At 36.3% G+C, this 19,760-nt stretch overlaps 2 protein-coding genes across 3 annotated transcripts in view; both read left to right on the top strand.

The window, feature by feature from the left end:
- The window catches only part of LOC138190738 (two pore potassium channel protein sup-9-like), a 1,051,447-nt gene that overhangs the window by 285,184 nt on the left and 746,503 nt on the right, over window positions 1-19,760 (top strand). The window lies entirely within an intron of this gene.
- LOC138191396 (uncharacterized) lies at window positions 99-1,058 on the top strand. The gene has a single exon (XM_069138143.1). It carries the CDS (start codon window positions 99-101, stop codon window positions 1,056-1,058), a length of 960 nt encoding a protein of 319 aa, XP_068994244.1.

Below are 19,760 nucleotides of genomic sequence, written 5' to 3'. Positions count from 1 at the left end.
CGACAAATAAAACTGCGACTCTGCTGTTCCGTTGCCTGCTACGTACCACGGAGAAGGAAATCGTGAGCATTCAAACACCTGTCGTGTTTGACGAATCAATGACCCACCAAGAAATACACGCACACAAACCGTACGCATCGTCAACTTTCAACAGCAGCGATGAGATTCGAATCACCGTTCAGCATCAGGATTTATGCGTATTACGGAGCCAGAGTTCGCTGCATATCTCTGGGATATTGCTCAAATCGGACGGCACTGCAGTGGCGGTCACAACTTTAGTCAATGACGCCATCTGTCATTTGTTCGAAGATGTACGGTACGAACTAAGCGCTGTAGAGATTGATAAATGTCAAAACGTTGGTCCGACCAGCCTGCTGAAAGGTTTCGCTTCGCTCAACCCTGGTGAAAGGTGGCTTATGGAAAATGATAGATGGCTCGATGTCCAGGAAACGGAAAAATTAACTAATGCCGATGGCAACTATGACTTAATTATTTTCTTGAGCATGATATTCGGCTTCGCTGAAGACTATCGCAAGATCATCGTTAACGCGAAACACGAGCCGATTCTTACAAGATCAAAAAGTGATTTAAATGCCATCGTTCAAAATCAAGATGAAGACTTTAGAATCGTGATCGATCAGGTGGAATGGTTAGTACCCTATGTGAAGCTCTCGGATCAACGAAAAATCGCACTGTTGAATTTCATTGAGAAAGATACACCTATCTCCATGAGCTACCGCTGTTCGGAGTTGTACGAATATCCTTTGCTACCGGCAACCAGAAAACACGTTTGGACTGTGAAAACGTCCACTTATTTTGAAAAGCCGCGATTTGTCATGCGCGGTTTTCAAACAAATCGAATAAACAAAGCCGGCAAAAAGTCCAGTCATCTTGATTACTGTAACATTACTGACGTCAAGCTCTTCTTTAATTCCGAGTATTATCCGTACGGTAACCTGAACTTGGACGTAAGTCACAATCGCTTTGCATTACTGTACGAGATGTGTACGCAAACTTTCAAGCCACCTATTACGGCAAAGAACTCCAGCCTCTGTTGACGAAGAGCGCATTTCTACAGTACGAACCTTTGATTTTCATCGACTGTTCAAAACAAAACGAGGCTCTTAAATCTGGACTGGTAGATATTCGTATCGAATTTAAGGCTAAAAATAACTTTCCTGCTGGTACATCCGCCTACTGCTCGATTTTACATGATCGTATAATTGAATATAATCCGCTGAGTGGTGGGGTGTAGAAATTGGTATAAAAACCTTGAAGGTTGTGACAATCGATTCAGTGTTTTTCACAATGGAGTTCATAGTCGACGTACAAGGATTCAGAAGACCGGGTCCCGGTTTTACTCAAAAATAGTTGGCAGTTGTGTCACTCGACGAAGATACCAACCCGTCAAATTTTCTCTTCGAACCTCCGTACGATTGAAATTATTCACTCGCTCCATTCAAAAGCGAAAATTTGTGGCTGTCACGGAATTATCATGGACTATCCTGGGAAGGTAGTGATTTACCTTTCGAGAAGCTTGACTTTACCATCGAATGTATGTCGCTGCGTAATGCTTCAACAGTTTACGTCAAAGGTTTGGAGAAGAAAAGTTGGCTGCAGAAAATTCTGGGTGAAAAAGTTGAAGCCGTTGATTCGATGGATTTGGGTTGTCCATCGTTGCAGAAATTGAATAAAATGTCAGATACGAATTCAAACTGTACGCATCATGCCATATTACGTCCAAACTGTGCAGCTCAAAATGTATTGTTACTGCAAATTTTTTTATTCAAACACAAAAGACAATCAGTATCTACTCGAACAGTTATTCATTCCCATTGCCTGACGCACGGGTACGATACCGTTGAGTAAGAAACATGTAATTACACTCGTATATCAGCATTATGAATTGCATGTAAAACTGTAATCTTAAGTTGTTATTTTCAATAAAATATTTTTCATCGTCAATATTAACCGTTGATTAAGAACCTCTGTCCTGCTAGTTAAGAGTTCATTTCAGAACCATTCAGAATTCGACGTCGCACCTCAATCCGTCGTCGGCAGACCGCTCGCCGTCAAGTCGAAACTCGTCGAACGCATTGTTTGTCAGCGTTCAGGGTCGAAGCAGCCGCATACAAATTTCAGAACCTTCCAGAATTCAACGTCGCACCGCAATTCGTTGTCGGCAGGCCGCTCACCGTCAAGTAAAAACTCGACGGACGATTCCGAGTATTGTTTTCGTCAGACGATTCCGAGAATTGTTTGTCTGAAATTCTTTCAAGGCCAGAGCGGGTCTTTCAGAATTCAACGTCGCACGGAAATCCTTTGACCGCATGCCGTTCAACGTCGAGTCGAAACACGTCGGACGAATTGTTTGTCAGCCTAGATTCGTTCAAGGCCGTGAGAATCTTCTCGAACCTTCTGGAAGCTCTCAAAACCTGACTCATGCCAGGATTCTCGGTCGAACGTACGAGGATCCACGGGGTCTGCTCGGACACCTGAGGATTTACGGAGTGCGCTTGGTAATGCAGTTATCGATCCCGCTTGTTGGCATGATTTTCTTTACCGACAAAGAGCACAATTTATCCCACAAGGGGTAATACCACGGCAATTTCAGGCATTTTTCACCAACCATCATGGTCATTTGGGGGATTTTTTACCAACGATCATGGTCATTTGGGAGATTTTCTTACCGACGAACGGTCGGCAGAGCACGTTTTATCTTAGGAGAGTGGGGGTGACTTTCAAGGGCTTGCGTCTGGGATCCACGGATAGGCGGATTGGTCAGTAAAGAAGGTGTCTCTATCCAGAACTCCCCTTGTTTATCTACTTTTCTTCTCCCTTCATGGCTATAGCCATCGCGTGTTGTATTGCTACGGTTTTTTTACAACTTTACTATCCTTTACACTATCGTTTAGCTTCTTTCCTTCCTTTTGATCACCTTCCTTTATACCCTTTTCTTTGCCACCAATAAGTTTAATTTGAAATAGAATCAGTGCTTGTATGCCTGAGTCACTGGCTGTGGTAAGGCATCTGCCTTTTTGTTGTACTTTTTGTTACGAAGTTGCTCATAATTTCTTTTTTCTTTTAGATCAGATTCAGCCTATCTTGGTTGCATCGTATGATGCCAGTTATGTGTGAATAATGGTCCATGGTTCTGAGTTGCGAAAATCCGTCATGTGACTGCATGATTTCAGTATTTAGTTAATCATCTTTCTTCTGTATCGTATTTATATTTTCTTGATTGCATCGTGTGATGCTAGTTCTGTGTGAATCATGGTCCACGGCCTTGAGTTTCGGTAAGCCGTCATGCCTGCTTGATTTCAGTAATCAATTAATTCCGTATCTTTGAGCGACCTAGCAACTACCAAATAAGTATTTATTTTGCATGTGTGAATTTCCTTTATCACCTGTAAATTTCTATCAGCCTGCTTCTGTAATTTTTACCGCATCTACTTGAGCTATCTTTACCTTGCTTTCCTCTTAATTTTCTGTGCTAGTAGTGATTATAATATTTCACTTTCTTGTATCGCCTATCATATCATATTTACTATTGTGCATGTTTCCTATCGTAAATCGAGTTGGAGTACATCTAAAGGTATAAAATTAAGCCGCTGAATACTACGGTAGCTTTTCTATCGTTTGTTAACAGTTTTGTATTGCATTTACCTGCTATATTTGTTTGTATTTCTCTGCAATACCGTATTTCTTTGCTAATTTAAATTCTGGCCATTTTCGCTGACCTTATCGTGATAAGGTGTATTTAGTGTATTTCTTTATCTTGCGCATCTTTCTCTAAATTTCTCACTCTCTCACAATTTTATATTCTCTCGAAAATTATATTTCAGGATTTCTTGGTGAGTCCTCTCGAATTTCTCAGCATTGTAAATTATTAATCCTATTGTGTATCGATAACACTCGTAAATTGTCTCTCGTACTTTACAGTAATTCAAATTCTCTCGTCTAAGCTACCGAGTTCGTAAAATATTAATTACCGTCAATCTGTTTTATCAGTTAAAATCTATCATGAAGTCTGTCTCACTCTTTTGTTACTACCGTCCAAGCTATCGTCAATTCATCTAACTATCGATTTCTAATGAAGTACTCACTCGTTATTGTAATTTAGTAGACTAGTAATTATCGTAGTGTTATTCTTTGGAAATTGGGTAAAATCAAGTCGCACTGTGACGTGTAATTGTCAGTAAATTTTTGCATCATATCGCCTGACCTGCGTTCAGTACTCTCTATTAACTATCGTCTTCTGTTCAAAGCTACCGTTTTAACTTTATTCTATCAAAAACCTGGTGACCCATTTTTGCTGAGTTATTGATCATTGCTATCTTTTGTAATCAAACTTGACTGACTCAAATGTGTAAACCTAATCAACAATATGCGACTGATTAACCTGTTAATTTTCCGTACTTGAGTTTATACATTATTTCTTTAATTCTTTAATTATAGTTAGTTGCCTCAAATACCACCACTCTACTAGTTCTTCTTCATGTGAGTACGTGAGCCTAGCAAGCCCTACAACGGGTTCCCTAATTATTTATCGTATCGTATTATTGTTTAAAAATCGATGCCAAAGCGTCTGGCACCAAATCGATATTATTTTGTTATAATTTAGTTGATTCAGAATAATTGGAGAATCGCGCCAAAGAGTCAACAGTAAATCCTCATCTATGGGTAACAGGAATAAGCGTTACAGTGTTAAGTTTGTGTAAGAATTGGTATTCAATTTTCATGGTGGCTTAGCAGAAAATGATTTTTTTTCGTAGAAAACTACGAATTTCAAAAATTTGTTTACATGTGCTTTCTTTGCAATATATAGGGGTAGATCCATTACTTTTCGACCGCAGCCTGCGGGCTTGGGTCAGCGATTCGGCTGCTGATTTTTTTTAAGAAAGTAGGTGATAAAAAAAGACGATTTTTCCAATTTAAGCCTTATATAAGAAAATCTGGTGGCTATAGGAATTTTTGAAATTTTTAATAATTCAATTTTTTAGTCATTTTTACTATTTTTTCATGCGAGCTCTATGGGACTTAAAGACTCGAATGAAACGGCATTCCCCTTTTCTGACCTTTTATTTTTAAGAAAAAAATAGTTTTTTACTCTAAAGCAAAATCCAGTTTAATTGGGACCCTTTTCACGAACTACTACTTCAGCAAAATTTCGCATAACTTTGAAACGCTGCCAAGTCAAGAAATTTCCAAGTAGACGGCCAATCGACGACTCAAATTTTTCGTCTAGGTATATTTTATCACTACCTACACGAATTATTATGAATTACCACGTTCCTTTTTATATACGACCTCGCAAAACCAACTGATTTCTGAAAAATCGCTGTTTTCAGATAGCTGTAACTTTTTTCTATCAACTCGAAATCGCTTGAATTTTTCAGGGAATATACTTCATTCTATTCCCAAACAACGCTGAAAATTTCGAGCTAGGAGTCGAAGTTGTTAACGAGCTGTGAATTTTCAAAATGTTCAAGTTTCCCACATAATATTTCGTATTTCACTACTTGTGTTGCCGGTGTTACAATACGCAATTCTCTACGTTGGTGTTTTCCGTGTCCTTTCGAGTTGTACGGATTTCAGCACCGATCATGAAATCTTGAAGTAGATTGCATTGTTGCTGATCATCCATTACCTATACCAGAAAGCAGAAATGTATCGTATTGTAGGTTATGAGATTTTCTTGCTCGCGGTACGTTCGTCGACGGTGCACTAGAGAAAAGGAATACGTCTGTATACATGAAAGTTCGCAACAAGCGGTGTTGGCATTGCGGGTTTCGAGATTTTATAACGACGTTCGGTGCGCTACCTATATACCTGAGCCTAACCAGCCGTACAACGGGTTCTCTAGTTAATTTTCATATTGTTTCGTATTGTTGTTTGAAATTCTACACTGAAGCGTTTGACGCCCAACGTATATCATTTGGTTATAGTTTAGTAGTTCAGAATAATTGGAGTATCGCGCCAAAGCGTCAATGGTAAGTCCTCATCTAAAGGTGACAGAAATTAGCGTTACAATACATACATAATACCTCTAAAATCATCGAATTTTAAGAAAAAAATTCCGGGCGTCTAAAGGTTGATGCACGTTTGGGATAGGGACCTAACTCAAAAAGGAGCCAAGCGTCACGAGAGCTGCAACGCTCCTTGTTGACTGGGCAGCACTTATTGTTGACTATGTGATTGAGCGAGACAGAGTACTAGAACATAGAACGTAGCATATGTTTTTTATTATACTAGGATAAAATCTGTATTTATCCGTAATTACTACGGAAGGGAAATGCAACGGAAGTTGCAACGCTCCTCATTTTGTTCATTATTGCGATCTATACTTCTTTAAAATAAATAATAAAAAATGAATAATTTAATATAATTGATAATAGTATAATATATAATATATAATATTAATTATGATTCGTCGAAGTTGGTCATGGTAGAAAATCGTTTTATTAATTAATTAAATGGTTGCAACGTTTCGATCAGCCACGGCCAATCATCTTCAGGCAATCTGTTAACATTTAACATGTTGTTTGAAAATGTTTTTATTTCCTTTAACAATTGTATATTATATTGAATTTATATAAATTAATACGTGTGTTTTATCACTTTGTTCATAGATATGTGATCATATAGGTTTAGTTGCGTACATATACGAGTTTACATTAAAACGGTAATTATTAAGAAGCAAGAGATTATTGAAGTTTATAGAAAAATTGATTTTATAGTAGATTTAGTATTATGTGTGTGGATGTGAATAGATTACTTACAAACATTGACAATCCTACGAGCATAACGTGTTGTTGTTTCGCCATGATAGGAGGAAGTGAGGATATTTTTTCAATACAGGTAATCGATGTATTCACAGTTGGTATTGACACATTTGAAACATAAACCTGGTGTGGCTGTACTGGCAAGACCCCCGAAATATTTGATTTGTGAATTATCTCGTTATATAGACGACTTAGATATTGAATGTCTGTTTTTTTAGTTATAGCGATGTCATTATTCCTACTGATGTCTAACATTTCTTTTATACTCCTTTTAAAACAAATAAGATTCTGTAATTAGTACATTTTTCTAAAATCAAATGTATGGCCTAAGTCTAATGAGTCTTAAGCTAAAGCGCAACTGTCATGTTCGTGGTTTTTTATTTTTGATCTGTGACCTGCTATCCTGTTTTTTATGTGTTGAGAGGATTGTCCTATATAAATCTTTTGACAGACGTTAGATTTTATTTGATATACTGTATTGATTTTTTCCATTGTATGAATGTTCGTTTTTAAAGAAGCAAAGAGGTCATTAGTATTATTACTTATTTTGTATGCAGCAATTATTCCTTCTTTTTCTAAAAGATTTTTAATTGAGATCGACAGATCTTCTACGTAGGGTACAGCTGTTGAAATTTTTTTTTATTATCATTTTGGCTGTTGGCATGAGCCAGTTGATGGCCTTGAACTTTCTACAGATCCTCTTTTCTTTTTATTTCTGTTATCAGTTTTGAAGGAAAGTTGCTGTTGTTTAGTAACGTATTTTCTACTGTTTTTACATTTTTTGTTACAAATTTCGGATGCGAGATATGTAAACATCTATCAAACAGATCTATAGCGACAGATTTCTTATACTGTAATGGATGACTCAATAAAAAATTTATGTATTTTCCTGACCAACAGTCTTTGTGATACCAGAACAGAACGGTCTTTAGAATATTTTAAAACTTGGTTGCAACATGTATTTTCCCCAACGTTGGTTCAAAAAGTGTACTATTGATTGATTCATGGAGTGGCCACTGCCCTGCAGCTGTACGTGAGGCAACACCTCCGAATAGAGACGTTACATTGAAAATCATCCCTAAAGGACCAACCGAAAAGATTCAATCCCTTCGATTCAAAGATTCGTCAGACATTTCTCTGACAGTGTTTTATTAATGAATTATGATTTAAATTTGTATTTGAGAAATAATATTATTTAATTGCAATCCCTGACTCACAATCATCAACTCCACGATATGTCAAGCTATTCAAGTATTCTTCGTTTGAAAGTATTTACACAGAAGTGAAGCCAGAAAGATTCGAAAATCCTGTTGACTTCGGTGTCGGAGAAACTTGTTCCTCAAATTGTGAAATTCCAGGATGCGATAATATTGCGATTATTCGTTGTTCCTGATACAGGAAGTCCTTATGTTTTTATCATTTCTTCGACGATTACCATTATTGCAGTACTTATAATGAGTAATGTAATGCATATTTCTCCGAATACGGAAATAATGTGACATCAAATAACTGATCATTGTTGTAATTCAATATATTGTGGGGTTCGTAGTAAATCGAGATCTCCATTCATCGGTGAACAAGAATGTGTACTTGACGGTCGACAGATAGCGAACAACTTAACAGATCGGTAAAAGAGAAAGAGAATTAGACTGTAGACTTGTAGCTAAACTGACGTGTTTGAATTAATAAAATAAAATACGTCTCCATCTCCTTCATTCGTTGTATGCGTTTCATAAATCTAACAATATCATATTTCTATAATTTTGTGCCATTTACTATGTGATAATTCCAAAATTGCAAGGTCAGAATCTATCATATCAATTGAAGCTCGGCTGTACATAATGACTGCATCCATTGGACTGGCCGCTCAAAATTCAAGTCCAAGTTTAAACAGCCGCGAGAGCGGTGGGGACAAGCTACTTTAATTTGTGGACCTCTATTGATTTTTACGCGCCAGTCGACCAGAAAAACTGATTTACTTTTATCGCATGTCTTGCATGATAAGTCGCAACAGGCAGATAAAATTAGAACTACGCTGATATAAAATGTAATTGTTTTGGTGCTTCTGCATCTCAAGATAAATTTTATTTCTTCATTCCTTCATTTTTACCAGAAACGGTAATCAATTCGAGGGGATAGTTTTTGTTATAAATGCAACCGAAATTCACTGAAACGAAGAAGCTCCTAAATTGTTACTTAAAAAGAGCTATGTAATGTTAAATAAACCGAATTGAAATAAAATAGTGCGATTTTAATGGGAATTTGCAATAAAATTGCAAAAATTGTAAATATACTCACACAGCGTAGCTTATTCAACGAGCGGGTGTAAAAAATTAGAAAAACCTAAAATCACAATCCAGGATTTTGCACATAAAAATATCGAAAGTACAAAATAAAAAAGATCCAAAGTGGTGAAACTTCACCCAGCCAGACATTCACAGAACTGAAATTCTTTGATCATTTAGAATTTCGATGTTTTAGATTTTTATCTTCTCATTTTCGCACTTCCGGAACTTTGACTCGTCAGAGTTGGGCCCTTTCGGCATTTTGTCCTTTCGGAATTCTGCTCTTTCGGAACTTTGAGTGTCGAGTTTAAGACCATTCGAAACTTTGATGTTGCGTCAAAATTTGATTTCTTTACTTCAAGTTTCGCCACCAAAAAAATCGGAATTTGACGCTTTTGAAACGTTTCAAATTTGAAATTTAAGCCCAGCTTTGCTTGAACGCAAACTTGGTGATGAATTATCCTTCATGAACCACGGTTGCGAGAAATAGGAACATGAAAATAAGAAGAATAATCGGAGCTGCAGATCAGTGCTGACACACGTTATATGTCAGAGTTGAGATTTATCGCCATTGCCGTTTACGTATAATATTGCAACGGGTTTTGGTGACTAGCGTATACAGCAGATGTCAATGCAAAACAGGAAGCAGACCATCGGGCTGGTTAAATGCTAGGTGCCGAAGTTCGGATGTAGTCAGGTTGTGATGATCAATGGTCTTCAAAACAGGGAGGGATGCACATCTGAGGAGTATTACAAAGTTGCAAGACTTCATAAGAAGTAGTTTGGATTCAGTGTTGGAAAAAAGTACTATACGTTCGTTTTGTGCAGATGAAAATTAATAAATAAGGAATAAAACTGAATTGAGTTCTTTACAAAGACTTGAGATAGGTCTTATGATAAATGATGAAATTAATGTCTAAGCAAACTTTTTCCGTGGTTAAAAAATCGCTGAAGTCACATATTTTTCCTAAAGTAAAAATGTTAACAAAATTATAACCTTAGTAGAACTTTGTTTAAATATACTGCATTGTGCTCTAAAATTCCGATAGGATTTTTGTAAAATTTTTACTGACTTATCAGCAAAAGTAAGGAAACGACTACTCCAATATTGTTCGTAAATGAGATGTCTATACGATTGAGAATAACTGAGCGTCATTGAAGATCGTCCCTTTTGAATTAAATATAACTTATTCTCATAACGGATATGTTTTTTTTATGAAAGTGAATTTAATTAGCGTCACAGGTGTGAACTTATGCAACTAGAATTTTGCTTTTTACGATGGTTATTACAAAATTTTCGGAACTATTCTTGAAAATTTGTTCCATCACAGAACAGTGACTTGTCTGTAAACCTATCGATGTGGCGGTGTTTATATATTTGAGGAAAAGTTTCGACAAATTTGATCAAGTCAGTAACGTAAAGAATTCAAGTTTGAAGAAACGAACCTCAAGTTATTCAAGTCGTTCAAGTGTACCGTAGTAGGTATCGCGTGATTCATAAAATTTATAACCGAGTTGAACGACGGTGGGATCGATAAAATGTACCGAAATAGAACTGCGCGGTTATTCGATTAAACGTACTTTGCGATTATTTGTTTTATAATTACTCAATTAATCGTTTGATCAAAATTTCAATGAATGGTTCTTCCGACGAACATTGTTCCCGCTTAACCCTTTCAGTCACACATTATTATACTGAGTCAGCTTTTATAACAATGTAGTCTTGTATGGCCTTGGGGTCATTGATTACGAATCTGAAATTATCTATTGAAAATTCAAGATGGTGGATCCAGCATAGTGGATGAAAATTTCAAGTTTTATTGAATACGGTCAAACAACTCTATGCAGGGGTTTTCGGAGTTGAGGATTGGATTTACCATTCTGAATTTTCAAAATTTTTCAGCGATCCTTGAAACTTTTAATTCATGTAAATTATGTACATCTGTAGAGAGGTAACTTTCTGGGAACTGAATTATTACTTCAATTTTCAAAATTTTTCTAATCAATCTGATTCTAACAATAATAATTTACATTCTATCGCAATAATTATTCTCGAGTATTGAAAATCTATTGGAAATATGTTGAAAGGTTTTCTAAGTATATAAAAAATGGATATAAAATAGGTGGTAAGAATACTTACGACTATAACTCAAAGGATGCATTGGAGTTTCCAAATCATTGTTTGTATAATTAATAGATTCATCAGCTTTTTTCAAAAGACTGTTTTTCAAGCGATTAATGGTAGAAACAATTCATCGAAGTCTATGATGTATCGACTAGTTGCACAGCCTGACTGTTAATCGAAGTTAGTATTGGTTCCAAAGGCGAAGTATAAGGCATTCGTGTGAGTGCTTGACCACCGACGTAGTGGCGTCCAGTAATAGGCGTCACAACGCTTCCGGTAGCGCAGGAATCATCGACCCGGCGAGTTAACGATGCTGCTCAAGTTGACAAACTGGGTTTCACGGTCCTAGAGGGTCGAGCTGGGTTTATTTGATCTCGACTCAGTCACATTCGCTTACCTACTTCAATTTGAATAAGCCGCGCAGACCAAAAAGTGGAGGGCAGAAGACAACTCCCTATACGTTCTTCTTCGCTTGATTGTACATGGAGTAGTCCAAATAAACGTGAAAAAGTTTAGTCCCGACCCCCACCGAATCGATAGCAGATTCATTTCTTGTTTTTTAGATTTGATATTTTGTATTTTTCATGCTTACTACTCCGCCAAATATACATTTTCTAATTTTTCATATTTTTACCACCTGCTATTTAAGAGTAGATATTTCAGAGCTCATCCTCCATATTCGAAATTTTCCCAAGAAAACCGCACAAAACCAATTTTCATCAAAACTGCGTTTTCAAAAGATTTGAAACTTTTAATTAATTTTTTTTGAAAAAAAAGATAACTATTTTACTCTTGACACAAAATGAGCCCTGCCATGGTTTGGGAGCTACGCTTCTTTTTGCACATCAATGTGCATGTTATCGGATGAAAAATGGATTGAGGAAAAGTTACAGTCGAATGTTGCAATATGCGTTTTTCGTTGAAAACGATAACTTACAATTTCAAGAAAATTCTAGAAAAATTATTTTCCACCAATTCATCAAAATAGGCCATACAGTTTATGAAGTTCCGTACCAAAACTTCCGAATTTTTTGTTCCCTATCTTTATTATTGGTTCTACTTTTTCTATCAATGTTGCTGATGGCAGTTGATCTTTGTACACAAGATGTTTTGTCATAAAGTCTATATGGAGACAATCCCCGCAGTACCTGCCCCACATGTTTTACTCACGCAATTTCTATGGTTAGTATTTAAATTTGAATCTAGTCAAATATACGCCAATTGTATGTATTTCCTATATCATGTCTGAATTTTGTTCATTACATAGAATAAATCTTACCCTGAAGAAGGCCCACAGTAAGGGCCAAAACGTTGAAAGAAATTTTGTACGTTCTACGTTTTTCACCAACCTACATTCTTCCGAAATCACTGAGGTTTTCCATTCTTCGGAAATTAGGTATACTGTTGATTAAAAATAAATTATAAACTCGTAAATACATTAGTATACACTGAGAAAAAAAATATGCCTGAATCATACATAAATGACTAATTTGCAGCATTTTTGTGTTTAAAATGAAATTTGAATATGTTTCTATTTTCACTTAAAAAATTATAGCTGAATCAGAAATAAGATATTCTCATTTTGCGAACAAATCGTGTATTTTGGAATAAATCGTTGTGGTTTTTTTCCCTATGTTATATCATCATGACCAGAATTTTGTCCACAGTAACTATAGCATTTTTCTTAGAAGTGTCTGTTCAATACCAACTCAATTACAGCTGAATTAATTTTATGATTAATTTGCAAATACTGTTTAAGATATATATTAAGCTGAATCTGAGACCTGGATCAAGAATTGTGTGTTGTCGTTTTTTTTTCTTTTTTCCATTAATATCAACTGCATTTTGAAAGTACTGTATGTTGTATCATCTATCTTGTGAAGCTGAATAAAAACTCATTCAAAACTCGAATACAATACTTTGTTTATACATAAATTATCATTGCGAACGATTTCTTGTGATTTATTTTGAGAACAATAATCATTACGTAAGTTGACATTCCGAAAAACTGATGCATTCATTTGACCAATTATGAGATACCAAGTAACATCCAAAATTTGCTAGCTGTTGGTCCGAAGCATGGAATACCGTATGGTAATAAAGACATTCCTGTAAATAATTTAATATGCGCTGTTGAGACGGTTCTAACAGGGAAAGATGTTATAACAAAGAATAGAGTTGGATCTAATATCGCTTGGCAAATTGCAAATCATAATCAATTCACACATGAGTACAATGATAATTCTAGAGTACTTAATGCTAATCATAAAAAAGCATAGGAATTCCTTAAACTACACAATGATATTGTTATCGCTACAGTGGATAAAGGCAACAGCACAGTCATAATGGACAAGGAAAATTATGAGAAAAAAAACGAGGTAATTCTTAACCCGTTGAGGACACACATCGAAAAAATAACGTTGAGGACACACGGGGTCCAGCGCACCCCACGCAGAAAAACAGTTCTCATTTGTGTTTTACGCTATGTATCGACTTAAAACCGGTGCGAAACTTTAATTTTATATTCTCTCTAATTAATCTTATGATTGTTTTAATCTTTTTATGATTTTAAAATACTAAAATATTGTTAAGAAAAAAAAACTCACGAAATTGAACTTTTTTTATAAAAATAGTATTAGAAATTTTAATTTTCAAAATATCAAAAAAAAAAAACGACGGCGTTTTATTCAAAAAACAATATTTTTTCGAGAAAAAAATAAAATTCTGATGAAGTCTGAAAAAAGTATATTTATTTTGAAGTTTGAAGTCACGAATCTCGGCCATTCTTGTAATAAAGAAACAGTACAACTAAACATGCAGAAAAATGTAAAAGCATGATTTTGTCACAGTAAAAAAAAGATTTTGCCACAGTAAGGCCACACGGGGTCTACAGAACCCCAAAAAAAAACACGTGCGCACTAATATGTCTCTGCAGGATGACTAATGCCAAAGAGACCTTCGTAACGTGTCAAAACTTGTTGTGGAGACTTCAAACAACAACAAATGGTGCTATATATCTAATTCCTAAGGGTCTTTGTAGATTTAAAATTGCATTGAAATTTGTCTGGGGTCCGTTGGACCCCATGTGTCCTCAACGGGTTAATGATACACAAACTTATGAAGTATGCAAAGATATGACCAATGTATTAGAAAAACTGACTACCGATTTAATCAATAGGATGGCAATGAAATGATATACATGTGAACAAACGTGTGAACGGTTGAAATTACATCATTCGCTACCATCAAAGATTTATTTCCAACCGAAAGTACCTACAGAAATAAAATCATCCGGTAAGACCTATTCTATCGAATATAAACTCGCCTACAAACAAGTTATCTAAAGTATGTGCTGGAATTATATCGAATATTGTTGGAAAAACTGAATTTCACGTTGAAGATTCATGGTCCTCTGTTAAGAGTGAACCATCGTGATGTCTTTTATTTTTCTGACACTACCACATGTGCACACAATCAAGTGAAATTCACATAATGAATTCTCAAAGACGAGAGCGTACTTTTCAAATGCTTTGTAACGAAATGATTCCTTATTTAAAATTGTTGTGGGTGAAATAGCAGTGGGAGATTACAGTTAAATTGAAAGTAACAAGAAAAATGATTGTAAAATATTCCGTTGACAGCTGACACACGTATTCACACACTCGCAATGTCAACATGGCAACGGCTGTAACGGCTGCGATTGCATTTCGATTGGTTAACGATTCACGGTACTTATGATCAGCCACATCTGATCGTAAATTTCCGTGGGCCCCGTCCGCTGCACAAGCCTACCCATGCACAGCTTGTGTAGTACACTACACGCACAGCTTGAGCGGGTAAGCTTCTGCAAACAGGTACGAAAGTGTAAGCAATTCATATTTGAGTTTTGACCGATATGACGAATCAACGCTGAAATATCCAGGTAAGTATTAGAACAGAACATGTGGAACTATTGATATTTATTATAATTTGCCAGATCGTTGTAGTGGTCGTATGAAATGCATATCAATTTTGAATAACTCGTGAGGATAAGGATCACTGAATAACGATACGTAATTTGTGTGTATAACCCAAAACTTATCGTTGTTTACCTCTGCTGAAAATGTCTCTACGGACGTATAATTGAAGAGCGACAATGACATCCATAGACGAATTACTTCAAAGTACATTGTTCATTATTCTGCTTTCGACCTTACATAGAATGTTATTGTCAGACTTGCCGTCAAATGTTGAGGATACATATTTCAGCTCCAATATTTCGAAAACAAAGTTTGAATTGTGAAATGTTAACTAGTGGAAGAATTGAGCTATGATTGTATGACAGGATCTTTAAAGCGACTACACAACTAAGTTGGCATGCCGAGAGTTTGCTGCACAATTTCACCAGTAACACTGTCGAAAGCTACAATGCTATCGTCAGAAAGTTCAACGGAGGAAAGCGTGTGTCGAAGAAGACATTCTTATAACGCTCAGTGCGCTGGGAATGCTGTACAATTCAACATACCAAAGTCGTACTCAAAGTTGAGTGTTGCGATAGAAAAGAATCCGACTATCGAATTTCAACTACAAGCAATTTTTTCGATCATCCCAATTATGGTATGAATTAAAGTAACGCAATACAACTAAAAAAGCTTAGGTTACAGTTTATTTGCATCCATTGTATGTTTTGACTAAAAGATGTTATGCGCTACGTAATATTACGCTATAGCGCGTAACAGCCGTGCTTACTCGGAAGTGTAGTGAAAATATGGTTTTAATTTTCTAGATGAGGTACCTTGATCTTTAAAAGACTGCTGTACCAGGTATATACTGAACATGATTAGGATCTGCAGCTTAATCGCTTGATGGCTTGAACACAGCCTGGAAGTTCGAAAGGCATAAAATGAATCCAGCAAGGGCTCCAAGAAAGCCCCGAGTTGAAGATATAAAAAATTGTACGCAGCGAATACTGCAAGACAACTTTGAGAGAGTCCAGAATATGTATGGTAACAGCTCGAAAATGGTGTGATGTGGGAAGACTACAGCCCTAAAGGTGATACTCTGCACGTATGGAAATGCGGCGAAGATTGTATAGAGTGAGTGTACAGATCTTAGTGATCATTCTGGATGATAGGTAGACGTAGCTCAACATACCACATAACTTGCACATGATTTTCTGAATCTCATTTTCTCAAATTATAACTCATACGAGATATTGGAAAGCAATTTTCGAAATAGTCGATTCTTATTTTACAGGACCTCTGACGCTAAAGGTTGATTGATGCGTCGGGCAAACGCTTGATTTTGAGAGGGCCATCAGCTTGACAGTACAAGAAGCAACGCATGTAGCATTGTTCCGTATAATGATTAGAGTGATCCTTAAGAAGCACATTTTTTATATTTAAACCGACTTAGCACCTTCTAGAACGGTTAAAAAAAAATTTGAAAAAATCAGTCCAAAATTTCAGCATTATAGTTCTACTACCCTTTTTAGGTTGCCTGTGAGCATAAATTCATTCTGAGTTTCGAATTTGGGCAGAAACCGCTAATAATCAGTGACGATGAAAAATCTATACTATGTCAAAAATGAACTATTACATGAGCTATTTGAACAGTATTTCCATTGTAGCGGGCAAATAAGGAAAAACTTATAGCTTTGTACATTGATACTTCTGAAACAATTCAAACCTTGGCAGACAAATTCTTTGAATATTGAAGAGAAAAAAAATATGAAATCATTTATAATTTAATCACAAATCGATCAGTCATTATTCCCAATTTGCACTCATTGTTCATTAACTTGCAAATTTTTGTAACTAATAGTAAGTGGAATAAAAGAATTGACAAGTAAATCATCCCGTAGACTTCGATACTAACATAAATGCGTACTTCTGTTCTATTTCAAAATATTAGTGTATCTATTTAGTAATCCTATTCTTTTTAAACACTATTGTAAGGCTACGTTATTATGTCGAATAATGACATATCTCTGTGTAAGCAATTATTACTATGAATCGTCGACAAGTTTGCTACTGACTTATTCTTATGAACTGATTATGCTGTTACATGCGTTGATTAGATGTGACGTAGTTTCCTGTTCCGGAATACAACACAGAAATTAGAGCAATAAAACTATACATCGTTTCAACTGAATCAGTCTTTGATACCAAAGAATTAATGTTCTGCACATGTTCTCTTCAAAGAAAATTTCCGAAATTTGGGACCCCGAAGGCACCATAAATGATTTTATGTATGTGTACTAGGGTGGTCTTTATTTGGGGTCAAAATTAATTTTACCCTTTCCGCCCCCTGAATCGGTTCGAAATACGTAAAAAGTGAGGCTGTAATTTTTTCAGATTTTTAAACAAATGCTCAACCCTTGACCACGCGGGTTGAAGTTTTCCATTTAAATTATATGGAGTTTTCCTGCGTTTCCAGTCACTATTTTACTGTGGGCCTAAATATGTTTGTTAAATCTTGAAATTTTCAGAAATTAGTTTACAAGCATGTTGCTACATGGAAAAAATTTCTAAAACCCCCACCCTCAAAATGTTGTAAAATATCACCATAATAATTATAATTTTTTTTTTCGAATTTACAACGCTCGTGGATTTTATTAAATACCCCATTCGTGAGTAGTTCCTGTCCTTCTCGCTCGACAACGATACGACGCCGGAGGCATCCATATTGTCTTTTTTTTTATAATTCACTTACTTATACAATTTTCCGGTGCTGTCTCCATTGACAGAGCAAGTGTATGAACTCGCAGAATAAACTCTCGTATATTCGACTCTCGAAATCACCCGATCGCGCTCTCTCTCATCGGATCTCTCGTACATTCGACATATCGCGCGCACTCTCATAGGTTAAAACTTTTCCTTGTCATATTGGTCTCAATTAGAGACGAGCTATCACTGTACGATAAATCATCCGCGGCACGTTCATCCGTGTGACTATAGGAAATAAGAACTAACTAGCGTACGACAGTTTTCCCTGTAATTTCACCCGTCACCATCCTCATAAAAACACTCACGGACTTGTAGCGGCATGTGCCTTAAACTTATGTCGTAATGACTGTACAGCCTGATCTACGCCGAAATATTTTTTTACTCGGCGACCTTGATACTCAGATCTATGGAAATATGTTGCCATCAAAAAAACAAGTGCTGAAAGTTCTGTTTTTCAACATTCGAGAAGTGAAATTAAATACACGGGATAGTGCAAGATTAGTCATAAGAGAAGTGAAGGTTTTTTGGGACAAAGCGCGATTGCCGATTCAAAACGAGTCCCGTTGTATAGACAAACTGTTGGCTTTGCATCAGGAATGGACAGGTTTGCAAAGACACAAGACAAGAGCTTCAAGTCGCGAAAAAGAACATTTTTCTTCTCAACTGAATAATTTATTTGATATTGCTCATGGAAATGTTCTCGAAGAAGTTGATGAAACAAGAAGGACGTTTCTTGAAAATCAAAGACGAAATGGTCGCGTCGGATTTATCAACAATGTCGAAGGATTTTTCGAAAGAATGGAAAGAGAAGAGGAAAGGCGAAACGAAATTATGTCTAAAAGACAATCCAAAAGTCGAATGGACATTGATTTGATAGGTAAGTGATAGCTTTTATTTATAATATTATTTAATCATTGAACGTTAGATGAAAAATATTTCAAAAAAATTATTATTCGTTTCAGACAATTTCGTGGAACTATCGCCAAGTGAAGAAGACCCTATCTCTCAAACTCTGACTCAAGGAAGTATCGGGACATACTCCAATATTTCTCTTGATAACGATAGTGAAGATGAAGCTGGGCCATCAGCGTGCAAAAAATCTCGAGGGAATATCAATATATTCAATAACAAAGTGGTTGCCGTCTTCGATAGATGTGAAGTGAGTGATAGAGATGCAGTACATCTAGTTGCTGCAATAGCGGACGCTCTGAACGTTGATCTACGATCTTTGATTCTCAACCGGACATCGATTCGATTATATCGACAAAAAGTGCGTGCAGCAAGAGCTGATCAAATTAAAAAAGTTTTCCAAACTGAAACTTTGGACGCTCTCGTTTTACACTGGGATGGAAAACTATTAATGGATCTAACAAAACGGGCAATGGTTGATAGACTACCTGTTGTCGTTACAAATGGTACCGTTGAAAAGCTCCTTGGTGTTCCAGCATTAGAGAACAGCAAAGGGGTAACCCAAGCAAATGCGATCCATGATGTCCTAAGAGATTGGGGACTTTGCGAATCAGTAAAGGCTCTTTGCTGTGACACAACGGCATCCAATTTGGGAAATAAGAACGGTGCAGCAATACTATTAGAGAACCTGTTGCAAACACGTCTTTTGTTCTTGCCTTGCAGACACCACATCTTCGAATTGGTGTTGCGCAGCGTATTCGAGGTGAATTGCCTCTTACAACTGGGCCAAACGTTCCACTTTTCAAAAATTTCCGCGACACATGGAAAAAAATAGACACAACCAGTTACAGAAGTGGAATCGAAGATGAATACGTCAAAGGAATTTTGATACCTAACCACGTCGAAAGAATAAGATCATTTGCAGAGAATGCATTGAAAAACTTTCAAC

The sequence above is a fragment of the Neodiprion pinetum genome, chromosome 1 (genome assembly GCF_021155775.2).
Source record: "Neodiprion pinetum isolate iyNeoPine1 chromosome 1, iyNeoPine1.2, whole genome shotgun sequence".
NCBI lineage: Eukaryota > Metazoa > Arthropoda > Insecta > Hymenoptera > Diprionidae > Neodiprion > Neodiprion pinetum.
This window is presented reverse-complemented; position numbering and strand designations above follow the sequence as displayed.